At 42.0% G+C, this 20,319-nt stretch overlaps 2 protein-coding genes across 3 annotated transcripts in view; one reads left to right on the top strand and one right to left on the bottom strand.

Annotated features, from left to right (window-relative positions):
• PCID2 (PCI domain containing 2) overlaps positions 1-3,081 on the bottom strand; it is a 31,825-nt gene extending 28,744 nt beyond the window's left edge. The window contains exon 1 of one of the 2 annotated variants that reach the window (XM_084617511.1): positions 3,003-3,081. The gene's annotated coding sequence lies outside the window, so the exon portion shown is untranslated. The other variant, XM_084617510.1, reaches the window with a different exon arrangement.
• A 240-nt stretch (positions 3,082-3,321) lies between these two features.
• CUL4A (cullin 4A) overlaps positions 3,322-20,319 on the top strand; it is an 82,868-nt gene continuing 65,870 nt past the window's right edge. The window contains exons 1-3 of the mRNA XM_084617504.1: positions 3,322-3,660; positions 6,042-6,157; positions 19,909-20,012. Coding sequence (XP_084473630.1) covers positions 3,498-3,660; positions 6,042-6,157; positions 19,909-20,012 — 383 coding nt within the window. The 5' untranslated portion in view covers positions 3,322-3,497. The remainder of the gene's footprint in view (positions 3,661-6,041; positions 6,158-19,908; positions 20,013-20,319) is intronic.

Below are 20,319 nucleotides of genomic sequence, written 5' to 3' on the forward strand. Positions count from 1 at the left end.
TTTCTTGCCATGCTGTTTCTGGAGGAGAACATCCCCAGACAGACATTTAAATTGTTTTATTGAAGCAAAACAACAAAGTTATGTATTCTGTATTTTTTCTTCAACAGCAAACATATAATATTTTAACAATGCAAGCACATGAATTTTTGAATTTAGTTAAACATCCAATTTTTTTAAAATCAGGTTTGTTTTTGTTAAAATTGTTTTTAACTAAAATAGTTAAATGAAATATTAAAAAAAAACCAAAAATTAAATCTACTACATCAGCCAGGTCAACATGAGAAATTTAAAATATTGGCTTCTGCAGCTAACTCAGTCGTCTTCACCTTCATTTTCCTGTTTGTTCATAATCTGGAAAAGAAAAACAAGCTTTCCTGCTTTTTCAGGTCCTAAATGATTTATCAATTTGGAATGAATGAGTCCAAAGGAAGAAAATATTCCTTCTATATGGGCAGAAGAAGCTAGTGCTGTTAAAAGTGAGATTATCACTTCAACAGTCTCTGAATCCAAGTGCTTAAGTGACTTCCACCAGTTCACTATTGTGACTTTCTTTAAAACATCATCAGCAAACATGTATTTCTTGAATGGTTCTTTTTCCCCAAACGGGCCATTATAGGTTTTCCTTTCTAGTGAGCGAATGGTATAGTAGATCTCAAAGCAATGAAGGATACACTCAGAAAGACCTCAAGCCTTCTGGAATATGCTGCTCAAATAGTTTCACTTACGTTTTGACTGCCTGTACCTCCCTTCTCACATTTATCTCCAGACTTCTTCTCCTTGTCCAGATCTATTCTGCCCCCAACAATCTTCTTCTATTCACTGAACTTTTTGAAACTTTGCACTTTTAGAGAGAGGTAAGGGATTGACTTTGTGTACACAAATTTGCAGAGGGACAATAGGGTTGAGTTCTGTTATTTCTCACCTCTATATATTATTTATTTAACAACATTTTTGCTGTTAACAAGCATGTTATCTCTGGAGACACAAATCCACAATCTGAGAACTGCAAAACTAAGGATCTCTGCTGGTGTCTTCTAGACTTAGCACTGAGTCCCATTGGATAGATAGAAAGATTAACCTAAATAATCTATACAGAAGCCCCGTAGCCCTGTAAAATTGGTCCCTAATCCATGAACTATAGGAACTCATTTACAAAACTTTTCTTAAACATTACAGGAATATACTGTCTCATACTATAGAATTAGAATTTATAATCCCTATTCCATGATATCTTTGAGATACATTATATCTTAATTAAAACTATTGTTAGTTTTTTCCCTCAAAAAGCATTTTATAAAAAAAAATCTGATTTAAATAAAAAAATCTGATTAATTTTTTTTTTAAAAAACCATTGATTTTTATCCACCCTGGTCACCATTCAGTCCAAGATTTTTAGTCTCTAGCATAATTATGAATTTAAGCTCCTGGGCTCGTTTTTTGAAAGTGTTGTACAGGTTTCCTTTGAGGGTGAGGACTGATAGGTCAGACATAGAGTGATTGCCTTGTGAAAAGAGTTCACCCACAGCTGATGTGATGTTTATGTCTGTCTTTTATCATTTTCCTGTGTGAGTTCATTTGAGATCTTAGCAATTGTCTGGTTTCACCCACATAGTTGCTATTGGGCAACTTATTTCTCACAAACAGAAGCTGGGCCAATACGAGATATTACCTAATCATCCACCTTTTCTCCCTCTAAGTTCTTAATGACACATTTGAGTCAAAAATTTCACAAGTGATCATTAACATGAAAAAAGACTTATGTCCAATTCTCTACTGGGTTGTTACTACTTGTACAGTGTCTTCTATGGTAGGACTACTGAGCTGTAGCTCATGAAAACTTCTGCTCAAATAAATTTGTTAGTCTCTAAGGTGCCACAGGTACTCCTTTTCTTTTTGCGGATACAGACTAACACGGCCGCTACTCTGAAACCTGATTTTAAACAGTGTGCTGTCTAGACCTGCTCTGAGTAGATGTAGAATTTTTAGATGACATGATGGTTAAAACACGGGCTGGTCTACACCTGTGCTCCTATGACATTTACCATTTTTGGAGCTGCTGCAACAATAGCAAGAGTGGGAAGTTAAGAAAAACAGCTAGTGAAGCCCTCAGCCCTTCTTGTCAGAGGCACCATTTAATTAAGTGCTTAATGTCCATCTCTCTGAAAATAAGGATGCGTTTTGGGCTGGGAAGAGGAAACTAGGAAAACCAGAAAATGTTGGGCTTTGTGTTTAGAAGGGTGAAAGGTATAAACTTTTACTGTCTTGGCCTGTTTTCTTCCTAAGAAGATGTGTGATGTTACCTAGTTACCGAGATATCTATCTTGACGTAAAAGCTGAGTAGAAACAAGCCACTGGTAGATTCCACCTTGATTGTAGCTCTTCAAGGGCAGCACTATCCCCCCTGGGGTTGACCTCAGCTACAGACAGTGGCAGTTTAGTCACTGGGCCAATGGAGTCTGTGTCCAGGGGCCCCAGCCGGTGCTCCTGCCAGGGAGCAGGGTTGGGATACTGGGGCTTGCCCTGCTCTGCCCGGTGCTCCTGGCCCCATGCCCTGACCCTGCTCCCCAGCAGGAGCACCGGGGTGGTGCGGGGGAGGCTAGTGGGAGGACAGCAGGCGGAGGGGCCCCCACTTGCTCTGGCCCAGGGCTCCAGAAAACTGTAATCCATCTCCGGCTACAGAGAGGTACAAAATTAGTGTTTGGTCTCCACTCGAATTTTGTACCTAGGTGGCTGCCTATCTCAGTGTGAAAACTACAGACTTTTGCCGAGAAGACAAAGCCTTGATGGACAAAAGTTGGGATTTCCAGTGGCGTTAGTGTAAACAGAATAGCAAAATAATTGGATCGGCTGAAACACGTGGTCGGCTAAGGCCATGGAGCTCCTCAGTAAGGTGACGTTACCGTGACTGAACTAGCGCGGCTGGAGAGCAGCCCCGCTTCGGCCCGGGGAGAAGGGCCGGAGGGAGACGCGCCGCTCACGGGGGATCCGCCGCTGCTCCTCACCCGCTGCGTCTCGGGACCCTGGCCCGGGCTGAGGCCGCTTCGCTTTCTTGCGCGGCCTCTGGGGGAGCCGGGCGGCGCCTCCTGCCGGCTGCGCCCGCGGGCCGACGAGCGGAGCCGTCGCTCTCCCCACGCCAGGGAGGGGCCCGAGTCCGGCCGGGGGCGCCTCGCGGGCGCTTTAACCCCCTGCGTCCGGCGCGAGGGCGGCAGCGGCAGCAGCAGCGGCCGCCTCAGGCCTGGTCTCGGGAGCCATCTTGTGAGCGAGGCCGCGCTGCCTACGCGGCGGAGCCGGCGGCAGCCTTGGCCGGCCTGCCCCCCGCCCCCTCTCCGCGGGGCGGGGTTGATGGGGCCCCCGGAGCCGGGGCGACGCGGTGGGAGGCCGGGCTGGCGGTGACTCTCCGCCCGCCGGACAGAGCAGCAGCAGCCGCAGCCGGCGCTTCCAGCCGGCGGCCGGGCCCGGGGGGGCGGGAGCCGCGCTCCGGCACGAAGGGGGCGGCCATGGCCGGCGAGCCGCAGAAGAAGCCGCACCTGTCGGCCCTGGTGGGACACACCAACGGGCTCACCAAGCCCGCCTCGCTGGCGGCGGCCGCGGGAGCCCGGGCCGGGGGCGGCGCCGCCGCCGCCGCCGCCTCCAAGAAGCTCGTGATCAAGAACTTCAGAGGTGGGCCGGGGGCCGAGGGTTTGGGGGTCGGGAGCGGGCGAGTCCCCAGGGCCTGGCGGCGGCTCGACGCATCCCAAGTGTCTCCCGCACGGCCGGGCTCGGCCGCAGCCACTGGACCCCGCGGCCCTGTCCTGACCTGAGTTTACTCTACTCCTGGCCCTGCTGCCCCCGCCCCTTCCCCAGAGAGGGAGGCGGCTGGGAGGGGCCCTGACTGCGGGCTGCTGCGAACAGTGACAGGCAGGGCAGGGTCAAGAGCGGCCGCCTGAGGACCCTGCCCTGTGGTGCGGGGGGGGGGCGGTGTGTGTAGCCTCCGGACCGCTCTCCAGCCCGAGCTCCAGGGGCCTGTGGTGCACCCTGCGCCCCATGGAGGGCAGCAGCCGCCGCCAGCGCCGCTCCTCTGGTCATGTGCTGTGGGGTCTGCTCCAGCTCCTTCCTCACTAACAGATAGGTGCCAGGCTGGGTTTGCTCTGGAAACGGACTGCGAAAAGGTCTTAACTTGGCTAACTTGCGCTCGGTGCCTCCCTCCACAGCTACAAGGGCCCTTAGTCAGCCAGCCTGTTCACTGTGTCTAGGCAATCACTTTTTTGGCAAACAAGGGCCTGATCCTCAAGGAAGTTAGGTTTCAGAGTAGGAGCCCTGTTAGTCTGTATTCGCAAAAAGAAAAGGAGTACTAGTGGCACCCTCTCTAAGGTGCCACTAGTACTCCTTTTCTTTTCTCAAGGAAGTTAATTCAGCTTACTTACATATATGAAATTCTGAGCACAGGGGCCCTAGTGTAGCTCTCATCTTTAGGTCTCAAAGACAGGTTAATATTACTGGGGTACTGGAACAGTTTTTCTACTGGGGGTGCTGATGATGGAAACCATGTATTTGGTTTCAGAGTAACAGCCGTGTTAGTCTGTAGTCACAAAAAGAAAAGGAGGACTTGTGGCACCTTAGAGACTAACCAATTTATTTGAGCATGAGCTTTCATGAGCTACAGCTCACTTCATCGGATGCATATCGTGGAAACTGCAGCAGACATTATATACACACAGAGATCATGAAACAATACCTCCTCTCACCCCACTGTCCTGCTGGTAATAGCTTATCTAAAGTGATCATCAAGTTGGGCCATTTCCAGCACAAATCCAGGTTTTCTCACCCTCCACCCCCCCCCACACACAAACTCACTCTCCTGCTGGTAATAGCCCATCCAAAGTGACAACTCTCTTCACAATATGCATGATAATCAAGGTGGGCCATTTCCTGCACAAATCCAGGTTCTCTCACCCCCTCACCCCCCTCCAAAAACCACACACACATTACTTCAAGCGAGGGGGTGCAGCGGCACCCCCAGCACCTTAAGTTCCAGTACCACTGAATATTACCATCACTGTTTTACAGAGAGGGGAAATGAGGCATAAAAAAGTGAAGTGATTTGTCCATAATCACGCAGCACATCAGTGGTGTAGTTGGCAGCAGAACCCAACTTCCCCTGTCTAACCAGTCCTGTGTCTGGCATCTGTACTGCCTTAGTATTCCCTTTCCTCATCTCAACTAAGTGATGCAGCTTTATATATAGACAACAGTTTTAGTTGCAGTCTTTTCCACTGAATGCATCTGATGAAGTCAGCTGTAGCTCACGAAAGCTTATGCTTATGCTCAAATAAATTTGTTAGTCTCTAAGGTGCCACAAGTCCTCCTTTTCTTTTTGCGGATACAGACTAACACGGCTGCTACTCTGAAACCAGTCTTTCTGATGTTTCAGTTAACATATATTTTATTACAGAACATGCTGTTATGTGTAGAAAGTTCTATTACCCACAGTGTAGTTAGAGATTATGTATATCGATGGTTTGGTGGTCAGTTACTCTTTAAAGAATATATAGAAAATAAATTTAGATAGTGTTGAAACTAGAGTGGTGTCAAAGATGTTGCAGTAGAACACATTAGTTTGCTAGTGTTTGGAATGTAAGTTTAAGCTTTATTAAATAAAAAACCTTAAATTGCAACACTTACTTCTTGTGTGCATTCTGAGGTACTATCCTTGGAGTTTTTACAAATTTTGTCCAGAATCATGCAAGCCGCTCTAGCTGGGCAGATATATTTTAGTAGGGACCTGTGCATGTGAAGAGGGGCAGCCCCCGTGAAGCTTCTTACAGGAGCAGGGCCTTTGTATGCCACCATTCAGAGATAAAAATGGCACTTAGTGGCTTTTGCCGTATTATATGTTATTACAAATATTCCTTTATTTTAAAAAAATATTTCAAGCTTAAAGTGTGAAGTGAAATCCAATACGTCTTTCACTTTATTAAATTATTCCAAAAGTATTTTAAAAGATATAGCTTTAAGCAAGCTTGTATTGTGGGTTCAGTTTCTGCTTGTATCTGGTTTTACAGAAAGACCTAAATTGCCTGATAATTATACACAGGACACATGGCAGAAGCTTGATGAAGCAGTGAGAGCAATACAAAGTAGCACCTCCATTAAATACAACCTTGAAGAGCTCTACCAGGTAAGAGTCAAGGTTTTGTGGGGTTTTATTTTTGTTTTGAACTAGGAAAGTGTTAGAGCATAATACTGATTGCTTTGGAATTTTTATTGTCATAAACATTTAAATATAAATGGGATTTTTGTGTTTGCAATGTATATCATCAGGCTACTGATAAAGTCAATATTCTGCTCCTAACGTATGTTTGCCATTTTCTAGATCAGTGTCTCCCCAAATGTTGTCCTTGGAACTTTCTGGTGGTCCATGGAGAGCCAGCAGGATTGGGGCCTGTGATAAATTAAAGTTGGGGGAGGGGGCAGGGAGAAGCTTCGTTTTATGGACACCCAGCCAGCCAGTTAGCTATAAAATCCCTCTTAGTAGCTGTTCTCTACTTGCCTTACATGTAAAGGGTTAAAAAGTCTCTCTGGGTTACATAGGTAAAACGAAGGGAATGGGCACTTGACCAAAAGAGCCAATGGAAAGACTAGAACTTTTTAAAATTGGGAAAAAAACTTCCCCTTGGTCTGTCTGCTGTTGTTCTCTGGAGAGAGGGAACAGAGCAACTATGCTGTAAGAAGCTTTGGGCCAGGTATGAAAAATCACCCGAATCATATCTAGAAACTACTCACTTGAAACCCCCAGATACGTAAGTAGGTCAGGAAATGTTTAGGAAGACGCGATTAGATTTATCTCTTTTTATTTCTTTATGGCTTGTGAACTCCTCTGTGCTAACCACAAATGCTTTTGTTTTGCTTGTAACCTTTAAGCTGGACCTCAAGGTTATTCTTGATGCTTAATTCTTGGTTTTTTTAACTCTAGCAATAGCCTAAGTTTCCAAATGTATTTTCTTTCTTTTTGTTTTTAATAAATTTTATCTTTTTAAAACACAGGATTGGATTTTGTCCTGAGAGGTTTGTGCACATGTTGTTTAATTAGTTGGTGACAACAGCTGATTTCCTTTGTTTTCTTTCTCAGCTCTTCCCCGGATTTTGTTTGTGTGTGTGTGTGTGTGTGTGTGTGAAAGGGCTTGAGGATACCCCACAGGAAGGAATTCCTGGGTTCTCAGAGGGGTTTTGCACTTGGGTGGTGGCAGCATCTACCATCCAAGGTCAGAGAAAAGCTGTAACCTTGGAAGTTTAATATAAGCCTGGAGTGGCAAGAATTAATTTTTAGAGTCCTTGTTGGCCCCCACCTTCTGCGCTCAAAGTGCCAGAGTGGAGAATCAGCCGTGCTGGGGTCCATCTAACTAGCTAGTCATATTGAGGGCTGTGGAAGGATACATTTTGGCAGGGGTCAGAATGGGGAAAAGAGAGGGGAATAAGTGGTCATACTCTCCCAAACTCTGCTGGTTCTGGATGTTGAAATGAGATGTTACTCTCACTAGATTATGTAGATACCCATAGTAATAATTGGTTCTCTACCTTGCATGCTTTGGTCTGCAGTGAAATAGTTAACAATGTTACAATATTCATTATCACAATTAAGCTTCAGAGTCAACACCCCTGGTTCAGACCTGGCTGGGCAACAACACATTTTGACTATTATATTTACATGACAATTAAATTATTAAAACTCTTGTTTAAAATAATGAAACAATATTGCATGAAGGGGTAAATGACATATCCATTACTTGTTTCCTTCTTTACTCCCTTTCTGTTTTGTTTTTAAATATGATCAGTTTTCAGTTGTTTTCCTCAATATTCTTTTTTACAGCTTGTGTATTTTATGGCACATAAAATAAGAATATTTATAAATTTCAGTAACTCCGGCATTGCAGAACCAAGGCCCTCGTCCTGCAAGATGCACCACCTCTTTGTGCAACTGAAATGAGTGAGTTTCTACATGGGCATGCATGGAACTCATTGCTAGAGCCCTGTGGGGATACAAAACTTGTATCCAAATCCAATTTACAAACATGATCTGCAGATATCTGCATCCACATGTGTTGATATAAAGCAGATATCCTCATTTTTGCAGGGCTCTACTCATTGCAGTATTGCGGCCTAAGAAATTGTATATCACCAGAAGTGGTCTACAGGTTTCATTGGAGTTCTGTGGTGGTTTTGGGGTCATTAGCAGAAAGCATGCTGGGAGCTAGCAGTCTGCATTGGGTGTGAATGTTAAAGACCTAGAAATAATAATTATTGGTAAAGGCTTGATTGCCCTTTCCTCCCTGATCCTGTGGGGGCATTTAACATATAGTTCTAAAAATACTTTCTTTTTTTATTCAGTACTACCTTTAGAATAAATGGATGTAAATTGTTCTTTTAAATAGACAACTTGACTTGTAGTATTTACATTCTGGACATTGTAAGACAGCAACATTTCAATTGAATAACATTGATCCGTATTTAAGGGTTTTAAGCTCAAGGCTGAAAAATCGTAACTGTTTTTTGTGCATTCTTATTTGAAAAAAGTCCAGATGTTTGTCATTTCGTTTGAATTGCTTTCAAAAGCTGAGAGGAGATTATAGTAGCATGGGCATGAAATCATCAAGGCCTGGACAAGAATTTTGGTGGGTGGGAAGGAAGGGAAGGGATGGGGTGGATTTTTGGATATGTCATAAAAGAAAAAGCAAGGAGATTGCTGTTTTACCTGTTTGCACGCTAATTTGCAAAACTTAATTCATAATGGCAAATCATTAATTCATAACGGATCTTCCGGTCATGAGTGCTAATTAACAAGGTTCCACTGCGTGTTTCTGTGCACGCTTCTTCATTCACCTAGAGAAGGAGAGAGAAGATAATTCAGACTTGACTAGAAATGTGATTACAGATCATTTTAAGTGTCTGATGTTGGATATGAAATCATGCACAGGGAGGAATTTGTGCGTATAGGTTCTCTTTATCCTCTGATCTTTGTGGTCTTTACTCATCATTATGAAAGGAGACCAGCATGCCTGCAGAAACCCATGTGTTAAGCAGGTTGGTCTGCCACATAAACAAAAGCTATAATCATCTGTCATTTCCCATGTTGTTGTTGATTACTGCAAATAATTACTGGTGAGTAAAGTCTAATTAAAATCAGTCACTGAGTTTTGAAATTTGGGAAGAATTTGCAATAATGATGCCTAAGCCTACAGTGCTTGCTAAAATATTTAGCTTGGAGATTTTTGGAAAAAGTAGTGATTTTGTACAAATAATAGTTGTGCCATATCTGAAGTCTCACTCTTCTTCACCGATCTGAGCCTTCAGCTAAGCTAAAAGTAAAATAAACAGAGCAATGCTTTTCAAATGTTTTGTAATCCCTTTACTCCGGGGTTGGTGATTTCCTAATATAGAATCATAGATATGTAGGGCTGGAGGGAACTTGAGTCATCTAGTCCATTTCCTCCTCTCCTCTCTTCCCCCTACCTCCGCCCCATGCTGAGGCAGGGTCAAGTATACCTATACCATCCCTGACAGGTGTTTTTCTAACGTGTTCTTAAAAACCCATCATTAGTTCGGTCTATGGGGGTTTGAATAGCAGTGCTCACCAAAGTGCTGTGCTGTAAATCCCGTGTGGATGCCGTGGGCACAAACTAAAAGGTCCCTAGTTCGTATTAACCTAGTCCAAATTGCATGGTAATGTAGACAAGTACTATAATTCTATAATAGAAAATCACCAGTCCTAGGGTGATGGCGTTACAAAGCATTTGATAAAACATAGCTTTGTTTGTTTTTATATATGGTGCACTAGAGAGGAAATGCACTGCTGCTTCCACTGGTGATGATTTATCTTCTGGCTCCAGTGGATTAATTGTATTCCCTTTTCCCTTTGTGACATACTCAGGGTACAATCTAGACTAATGAGTAGCTGTGTCACTCCTGTCTTCTTACCTGGGGTGCCCTTTACACTGCATTGCTATTGTAGCCTACAGTCTGGACTGTTCACAGCCTCCAGCATGTAAGTTACTCCAAGCTGTGTGTGAGCTGTAGCTAGACAGACACACTGTGGCTCTGACCACCAGGGTGACCTCAACTCACTCGCAGTCTTAGACTTTCCCTCAGAAATATATGTCCTGTACTGTCCAGCCCTCTCTGGGACAATACAAGTAAGTAGAAGTCCATTATTTCTTTAAGATAGAAAAGGGCCAGCTTATTATTTCAAATAGTTCTTCAGACACTGCAATTTAAACACTGGATTAGATAAAACAGTAAAACAAATTTATTAACTACAAAGAGAGATTTTAAGTGAGTACAAGTAATGAGGCATAATAGTCAGAAATGGTTACAAGAAAATTAAAGATAAAACACAACTAATGCCTAACTTAACAAATTGTTAAATTCAAAGCAAAGTTTTTCTCCCCACATGTTTTCAATAGTCTTACTGGTCAAACTTCTTAGGCCAGGACCCCTTTTTCTGCTTAGTGGCTGCTTTCTTTGTCCTTTTTTTGTGCGGTACATCAATGGACAGAGAGAGAGCAAGAGGGAGGAGTGGGTGCCTTGGGCGTTTATTCCCTCTTTTTATATTGTCAATCTCCCTCTTGGAAAACATTTCCATCTGTGAGTCAGGAGAAAGAGTGTCTATATGTAAGGATATTCCCTACTGTTTTTAACACCTGTTTGAACTCCCTTTGTCTCCCTTCCTGCTTGATGACTCTGTTCACTGCTTAAATGCAAATTAAGCAGAGCACAGATTCCTTTGTTTGAGATAGACCTGTTTGCCCACCTTAGTTTGGAACATGTGTTAGTAACATCATATGGAGAAATCTTATAACTTCATGTACAATATTGCCACACATTTTATCAGGACAATATTGACCAGCAAATTGAGTCTTCAAATTATACCTTACAAGACATACCTTATTACAATAGTGATAGGGTGTGGCCACAGGGGTTCATTCTGTTATACGTACCCAGGGTACAATCTGGGCTAATGAGTGGTTGTGTCATCCTGCCCTCTAACCTGGAGTGCCCTTTACACTGCTTTGCTGCTGTAGCCTCCAGTCTAGATTTCTCACAAACGGCTTCCAGCATGCAAGTCACTCCCAGGTAGAGGTGTGTGCGTGCGTGCTGTCGCCCGCCCACCCTCCAGCCAGCCAGCCACAACTTGGCTCTCTCCAGCCCCGGTTATATTTCATGGTGACCCCAACACACCCCCAATCTTAGACTTTCCCCCAGAAATGTATGTCTTGTACTGTCCAGCCCTCTCCTGGATCTCTCCTGAGGCCACTAGATGGTGCTGCAGCATCGCATTTTCCCATTCTCCAAGCTATCTGGGGTTTTGATTATCTGATCTGGTCCCGGTCTCAATTAAACTGGATAAACAGGGGTCTGCTGTATATATGTGAGGCAACTTGGATTGCAGTACCTTTATTGTGCAACTGACACCCAATTATATATCTCTTTTCCATCATTTCTAGAGGATAACTAAGCAGCATTCTGTCTATAGAATGTCTAATGCAGAAAACATGTTTGTTGGAGGAAATAAAAGTAATTCTTTTTCCTCTTGATGGAAATAATTAGTGTGCCATTTGTCACTCATGCTTGTTACTTGGTGCTCTTGTCAGACCCGTGGTTGCTTCTGAATGTTCACGTATCAGCTGTCGTCCAACATATTTTTCCTTGAAACCATGCTTGGCAAGGAGATTGTGATCATTCTTGAATATGACGCTCCCTTTGGTTATCCACCACAATGTCACCTCCAGATTGCAGAGAACTCTACTTGTGTCTAAACAAGCCTGTTCAGAATATGGCTGCTGAGGTGGCGTGCTTCATTTGGGGAGCATAATGCACTTGTGCTTCACATACTGCACTGGCTACCAGTTTATTTGAGTGAAACTCTAAGGCTAGTTTTGCTGAGTTCCCAAACAGTATAGCAAACGGTTAAGGTTGACAAGTAGTACTCCAAACAAAACTTACTATTATAGCCTCATTATTAAAAACTATGGTTATGTTCAGTTAAGTGCATAATTCTGCAGCAAGGTTCATACCACTCATTAACATACACACAGAATTTCTGTCTGAGTAACGACAACACTAATTCTTCCTCTTAAAGACACCACCCTCCAGTCTTTACTTTTTTTTGCCTGACCCTGAGAACCCTTAATTGTGTGAGGAACTCTCTCTCTAAAGGCTTTAGGAAAGTCTCTCTAGATGGTTGTAGGCATATGAAATTTTAAAATAGTACCAGTATAGCTACTGTATCAGCGTAATTCTATTTTTCCTTCATTGTACTTGTCATAAGGGGTTTACATAGTCTGTAGTGTCTGTAAGATGAAACCTTAAACTTCAAGAGTGATCTAGACCTAGGAGGCATACACGTTTGGATACACTAGATCTTTATTTAATGATGCTTGCATGCTTGTTATATCACTTGGTAACAGAGTAAATAACAGTGTGCTTTTTGTGTCTAGGTATGTTGAGGTTATAATAGTATTAAAGAATGGAAAATAATGGCTTTCTCTGTGCTGTTGGTCCAATTAGAAATTTATAAAATATACTTTTTTTTTCCAGAGGACTCTGTGTGGAAGTAAAGTAGTTGCTGGGCAGCAATGGGACAATCAGTTACTTCAGAGGGAATTCTGCTCCAAAAAATTAAAAATTCTGCGCACAGTATTTTAAAATTCTGCATATTTTAATTGTCAAAATAACACAATATAATCACACCACTTTCAATTATTTGCTGACAAGTATTTTGAAATAAATTACAAACATAATTGAAAGTGGTGTGATTATATTGTGTTATTTTGACAATTAAAATATGCAGAATTTTAATTTTTTTTTTTTTTTTGGTGCAGAGTTCCCTCGAGTACCAGGGTTCTGTGTGGTACAATCTGAGTGCAGGCAGCTCAGTGTGGGGGTCTGGATGCGGGGGGAAAATCTGGATGCACAGGGGCTGGATGCAGGGTTCTGGGTGGAAGGGGAATGGGGAAGGGGAGTCCAGGTGAAGGTGGTAAGGGCTCAGTGGGGGAGGGGTGAGGGGGTCAGGGTGCAGTGGACTGGGGTTCAGTGTGGTAGTGGTCTGGGTGTGGGGGGCTCCTGATGCAGGGGGTGAGGCTCAGTTGGGTGGGAGTTCTTGGTGCAGGAGGATCCTGATGCAGGTGGAGGTTGACTGGGGGGGCGGTTCCGGGTGTGGGGAGCTCCCGATGCAGGGGGTGAGGCTTGGTTTGGGTGCAGGGGGGGCTCAGTGGGGAGTTCTGGGTGCGGGGAAGTCTGGATGTGGGGGGTTCCTGATGCAGGGGGTGAGGCTTGGCAGGGTAGGAGTTCGGGGGGCTTAGTGAGGGGGTTCTGGGTTCAGAAAGCTCCTGATGTGGGGGGGGTGTTTGGTGAGGGATGGTTTTTTGCTGAGGGAGGGGTCACTGTACGGGGAGTTGCTGCCCTTGTCCGCCAAGCTCCGTAACTTCCCCCCACAGTGCAGAGCTTCCTGCAGTCAGCAAAAATTTCTGGGGGTTGATCTGACCCAGCCCTGGGTGCTCTGTGCAGGGAAGGGGCAGCTCCATCTCCATCTTCCTCCTCCCTCCCCCCCCCCCCCCCCCGGGACTAATATCCCTGGGTGGCCGAGATATCCCCAGCGCCCCCCGCCCACAGTGATCTACCTCTCCTAGGATGCCCAAACAGATATGTTTGAGTTGCTGGAGAGGGATGAGTGAACATTGGTGCAGCTTCTTTTTTCTGTCCCACTATCACTGTGTCTCTGTGGGTCACACCTGAGAATACCAAATTCAGGACAGACTGCTGAGAAATAGGGCAGACACATCCCAAAACTGGAGGTTATTCTCCCAAAAGATACACCAAACCAGCAACAAAAATAAACTTCTGTTTCACCACACTGGCTAACAAGAAGTCAAAAAAGCAGTCTACTTAGGCATTCCAGTCCTGGATTCAATACCCAGACACTAGACTTAAAGATGAGTGGTTCTTTTAAATCATAGAATCATAGAATATCAGGGCTTGAAGGGACCTCAGGAGGTCATCTAGTCCAACCCCCAGCTCAAAGCAGGACCAATCCCCAATTAAATCATCCCAGCCAGGGCTTTGTCAAGCCTTACCTTAAAAACTTCTAAGGAAGGAGATTCTACCACCTCCCTAGGTAACGCATTCCAGTGTTTCACCACCCTCCTAGTGAAAAAGTTTTTCCTACTATCCAACCTAAACCTCCCCCACTGCAACTTGAGACCATTACTCCTTGTCCTGTCCTCTTCTACCATTGAGAATAGTCTCGAACCATCCTCTCTGGAACCACCTCTCAGGTAGTTGAAAGCAACTATCAAATCCCCCCTCATTCTTCTCTTCCGCAGACTAAACAATCCCAGTTCCCTCAGCCTCTCCTCATAAGTCATGTGTTCCAGACCCCTTATCATTTTTGTTGCCCTTCGCTGGACTCTCTCCAATTTATCCACATCCTTCTTGTAGTGTGGGGCCCAAAACTGGACACAGTACTCCAGATGAGGCCTCACCAATGTCGAATAGAGGGGGACGATCACGTCCCTCGATCTGCTGGCAATGCCCCTACTATACATCCCAAAATGCCATTGGCCTTCTTGGCAACAAGGGCACACTGCTGACTCATATCCAGCTTCTCGTCCACTGTCACCCCTAGGTCCTTTTCCGCAGAACTGCTGCCTAGCCATGATTTGCAGCAGGTTATGAAAGACGACTTGATTACTGCAATAATTTTTTACAGACTGAATTACAAAGGATTCTAGTTTGTATCATTGTTGACATTTAAATTGTTTTAAAAGTCTGAATAAAAATGTTTTTTCAAAATTACAGTATGCACTTTTTTATTTAGTTAAAAATTAATTTGACTCTGAGCGAGGAGCGGAGCTGGAGTAGTCACTATTGGCGCTGGAGCAGAGCAATTCAAAAATTTGATTGCTCCAAATCCCTGATAGAACCAATACTCATAACTTCAAATACAAAAATGATACCTACATGCAAATAGCAAAATCATATTCAGCAAATCATAACCTTTGCATAGACACCTTGCTTGATATAAGTTGTACAAGTTTTGTTGTAATTATATAACCGTGGTAACAACGTTGATCTACATGGTCAGTTTTAATCAGAGGAATTTCTGTAGGTGTGACATTTTCTGCTGTGCAGCGGTGGCATAGAATTTCCTTAGGAGTAATCAGTGTTGCTGCTCTTCATATACCCCTAACTTATTCTCCTCCCATTCTTCCATATCCTTCCTACCCTGTCCTTTAGTTTTCAACGTTTATCAGTTAAATATATGAAAGCAGATGTTTGATCTCCATATTTCATTTCTGTTGATCTCAGCTACCCATGCATCTGTATCTGAAATACTGTGATCTTCAGCACTAATGTGTTTTCCATTGAAATCACATTTTAAAACTTACTTTCATCCTTGTTTTGTTCTTGGTTTCATTTTCACCTGTCCTTTCTTTCACTTCATACATTTTGACTTTGTATTATTGTAGGAAATCTTTTAAACGTATTTTTTCCCTCTCGGTATTCCACACTGTCATTTATAACTTTTTACAGATTTTTCTGTTCTTAGTCTCAATTTTCTAACCTTAGTTTTTTCCTTTTCTTTTACTTCCCGCCATATTTTCCATTTTAATATCTTTGTTTTAGTTCTATTAGTTTCTACTTAATTTTTCACTTCTTGTTAAACTCTCTACTCCTCATCTTCCCTCTTCACTTTTACCACTGTCTTCCCTTTCCTACCCTTGTGTTCCTCTCTCTACTACTCACCTTCTCTCCCTCATTTTGCTCCACGTTCTTGTTGGGTATTTCCCAGGATAATAAAACTGGTTTATCTAGCATGACCCCTTTCTAGTCTCCATTACTATAGTCCAAAAGAGTTATAAATCATTCTCCTTCAAAAATTTTTCCTTTCATATACACCTATAATTTTGTATAAGTGAATTTAAAAAATCTAAATAACTTACTTAAAATTGTCAAAACTAATTTAGAGAGAGAAGGTGGGTGAGGTAATTTCTTTTATTGGACCAAGTTCAGTTGATGGTGAGAGAGACAAGCTTCCAAACTTACACAGAGTTTGAAAGCTTGTGTCTCTCACCAACAGATGTTGGTCCAATAAAAGATACTTCTCAACTACTTCATTACATGAATTTTATATTATATCTAAATTTCTTTCTATTCCACAGAAACATTGTGTTGTCTCCCTGTTTAATAAAACTGTCACGTATTTTGAAACTGAGGTTAATGAAACACTGTATACTTGTTAAAGAACCCCACATCATTTCAAGCTTCTGCTACTATTTTCTTTTTATCTTGTATTGGGTCTTTATTACACATTTTGGGTTATGTTGTAGGGAAGAGGAGCTGAGAAGCATGATCTGAAGACTCCAAATATACAGTATGTGTTGCTAATTAAGGGGTGATTTTATGCCACCAAACCTTCATGAAAATGACATATGATAGAAAACTGAGTGAGTTTGTGATGTGATCTTTTAATTATGCCATTAGTTGAGATTGTTTACATTTATTTTACACATTCCAATTGTCCGTCAATGCATGTAATACTGTTCTGATAACTAATCATGCTCTGCCCCTTGTCATTTTTATCAATATCATTCCAAGAATTTTCTACTAGTAAATACTTAAGAGAAAATCTAGAACCATTTTTGCCCTATGTCCTTTCGTAGTCTGTTTAATCTAACATCTTGTTACATTCAGAATTATTTCTGGCAGTCCTGTTTCATGAGGGTCAATATGATTTTTAAATATATTAAAGGCACTATATGAACCTTAGTCTTTTTCCTCACGAAAAAGTGCAGCAAAAATTTCATCATATGTTCATACTTATGTTAACTAGCAATCTAACTCACTACTTTTGTGTCTTCAGTTAGGCCCATTACTCTTAATCTTAAATATTTTAGGAGCATAATAACCTTCCATGCATTTTACGAATAAATTGGAAAGTATTTCATACACAGTTTGTGTGGACTTCTAATTATATACACGTATGTGAGACAGCACTGTGATCGCTACTTAGAGATTGTTGAACCTACACAGGTTGTCAAAGCATACAGAGGAGCTGATGTCTGAGGTGGCCACAATTTGTGTGTGTAAAGACCAGTGATCCACTCAAGAAAAACAAACCACGCAAAAGCATTAAGAAAATTGACAGTAAAAAGCTAATAGACAACATATTGCAGCAACAATTTCAAACTGAACTGAAGAACCGATTTCAGGTGCTACAAGAGTTAGATACCATAAGAAGTCAACATCCATCTGTCAAGATGGCAGCTGTTTAAAAATAACGCCACAACAACTGCAGCTGGTTTCCAGACAAAGTAACCTAAAATCTGGATAAGTAAAGATATGTGGAACTGTGTGAAAGAAAGGAAACAAGTCAAAGCAAACATAAACAACTCCAGAAAAAGGAGCAGCAAAAAAAATTTTTTTTTAAAAAGGACGGAGCAGTGAAAAGCAGTGTGTGAGGAACAAGAGGAAGTCCATGACTAATGTTACCAGTTACTGCTGAAAGAGGTGATTATAAAAACACTTTTTCATTGGCTCAACAAGTTCCTAACTGGCAAATTTACACCATCAGGAGGGCCTGTCAAGGATAAACCAGGAAAGAATAACATAAAAAGAACAAAAAAAGCAAGTGGCAGATCACTTTCCAGGGATGCTAAACAGATCAAGGGTACAAAAAACTATTGGACTTTGACAAAGAAAAAATACCCAGAACTAGACATTGTAACATCTCACATTTCAAAGTGAAAGACATAATAAAGAAAGATAGGCAAGGTGAGTGGGGGAATATCTTTTGTTGGATCAGTTTTTGTTGATGAAAGAGACAAGCATACACAGCTTCATTTTCACCAACAGAAGTTGGTCCTATAAAAGATATTACCTCCCCTAATTTATGTCTCTAATATCTTGGGACCAACGTGGCTACAGCACTGCAAACAACAATAAAAAAGGTTAAAGCTTGGGATAGAGGCATGTGAAGACCAAGACACCAGGGAAATGTTGAAAGCTTGAGGTGAGTCCACTGATAAAATCAACAAATTTGTCCCCAAAGTATGGGACCAGGAAAAGCCTCCAGAACAGTGGGAAATGGCATTATAATCAGATTACCACGGAAAGGTGACCTAAGCAATTGGTAAGGTGTTACATTCCTTTCTTGGTAAAGTCTTCTACAGTATTGCCTTAAGGAGAATAAAGAAAGTGACTGAGGGTAAGTTAAGGGAGGAGCAGGCTGGTTTTTGACCCAGAAGATTGTCAACCAGATTTTCACCTTAAGAATAATCATTGAAGAGAGCATCAAATGGTTTAAACCACTCAGAATTCATAGATTTCAAGGAAGTATTTGACAGCTTCCATCACTATTCACTTTGGAACATCTCGTGGTATTATGGCATGCCAATAAAAATGATCATCCTCAAGGCTTTCTATCGTGGTCCAGTGTGCACAATTTAAATAAATGCAGGCTTGAGCGAATGGTTCAGCATAGACATAGGTGTCAAACTATCTCTTCTAAATGACAGCTCAGCCAACATGCATATGAAGACCAAAAGACTGTCCAGCATTTCAAAAACTTTCCAGTTATGAAAAAATAAATTTAATGAGAACCCTAGCAACACCCAACTCAAGCATTAGACGGCAAAGGAATGCAAGAAGTGAGTCAAAATACAGAAGAACCTCAGAGTTACGCACTAACCAGACAACCACACACCTTGTTCAGAACTGGAAATATGCAATCAGGTAGCATCAGAGACCACCTTCTCCCCCCCCACCACCCCCCTGTCGGGGAAAAAAAAGCAAATATTGTACAGTACTTTGTTAAACCTAAACTACTAAAAAAATTTGATAAGGTAAGGAAACTTTCTGTGCTTGTTTCATTTAAATTAAGATTTAAAAACTGCATTTTTCTTCTGCATAGCAAAGCTTCAAAGCTGTATTAAGTCAGGGTTCACTTGTAAACTTTTGAAAACAACCATAGCGTTTTGTTCAGAGTTGCAAACATTTCAAAGTTACGAACAACCTCCATTCCTGAGGTGTTCGTAACTTTGAGGTTCTACTGTACAAACCTTCACAGTAATGTGCAAGCCAGTGGGGATATCCAGGAGGAGTTAATGTCACAAAGTGGCAATGTGGTAGATGCATTCACCAGCTTAAACCATATTTGGTCACTGCCAATGTACAACTTAAAGACCAAACTAAGAATCTTCAACTCCAAATATTAGTTCTGTCAACATATGGATATGAAAGCCAGAAATCCACCAGTTACACACATGTTTTTATGCTTTTGAAAGCAAATGCCTCAGAATTACCTAATACTAGGTATTAAATTGAATTAATTTATAACAAATGCTGAGATTTTTTTCAGAGTTGAAAAAACCCTTATCTTTAACGTTATCCAGAAGAGGAGATGGAAATATTTGGAACATGTTAAGAATGAAAACATAGCATCGGCCATGGCAGGCATGCCGTTGGGCAGCTGGAGGAAAGCAAACAAGAGGCTGACAGAATCTCTCTGAATGCTCCTCAGCAAGGGAAAACTTATGGAACTCAACAATATTGAGGATGTTCACAGTGTGGCTCGGGATAGATGGGTGTCAGAATCTAGTTTGTGCCCTAAGTGACGTGATGGTGTGAGAAGGATTCAGATTTAGAAATGAAAAATTCCATGAAATGTTGATTTCTCCCCCTTCCCTCGTAATTTGATTATAAACACATTTTAACAATAGTTCTTTTTTAGTTTAGATGGATAAATTTGATTTTTTTCTTTCATCTGTGATGTTTTTTCCTTTAGCATCCTTCATTATGTTAATTATGCTGGAACATGCATTCTGTACAGGATATCATTTGCTTGCTTGTTTATTTGTAACTTCCTTTGTTTTTTAGGCTGTTGAAAACCTCTGTTCTTATAAAGTGTCCCCTACACTGTACAAACAGCTCCGGCAAGTCTGTGAAGATCATGTGAAAGCACAAATTCTTCAGTTCAGAGAATATCCTTTTCTTGTACACAGTACAGTCCCATAATGCTCTTAAAATAATTTTATATGGTAACACAACAGCAATTAATAATACAAATGTAAATAAAAGTGTAGATGTTATATAAGCATTCAATATAGATCTTTAAATCAGTCTCACAAAATGCTAGTTACCTGCTTGTCTTAGTTGAATAATTTCTGTGGACCAATAAAATATGAATAGCATTTTCATTGTCATGGTAAAAGTGACTGTCAGCAATGCTTTGTTAACCTCTTTTTAAACAGCCCTTACAGAAGGAGGAGAGTGGTTGCAGGGAGAAAG

Source organism: Lepidochelys olivacea (assembly GCF_965140295.1).
Source record: "Lepidochelys olivacea isolate rLepOli2 genome assembly, chromosome: 1".
NCBI lineage: Eukaryota > Metazoa > Chordata > Testudines > Cheloniidae > Lepidochelys > Lepidochelys olivacea.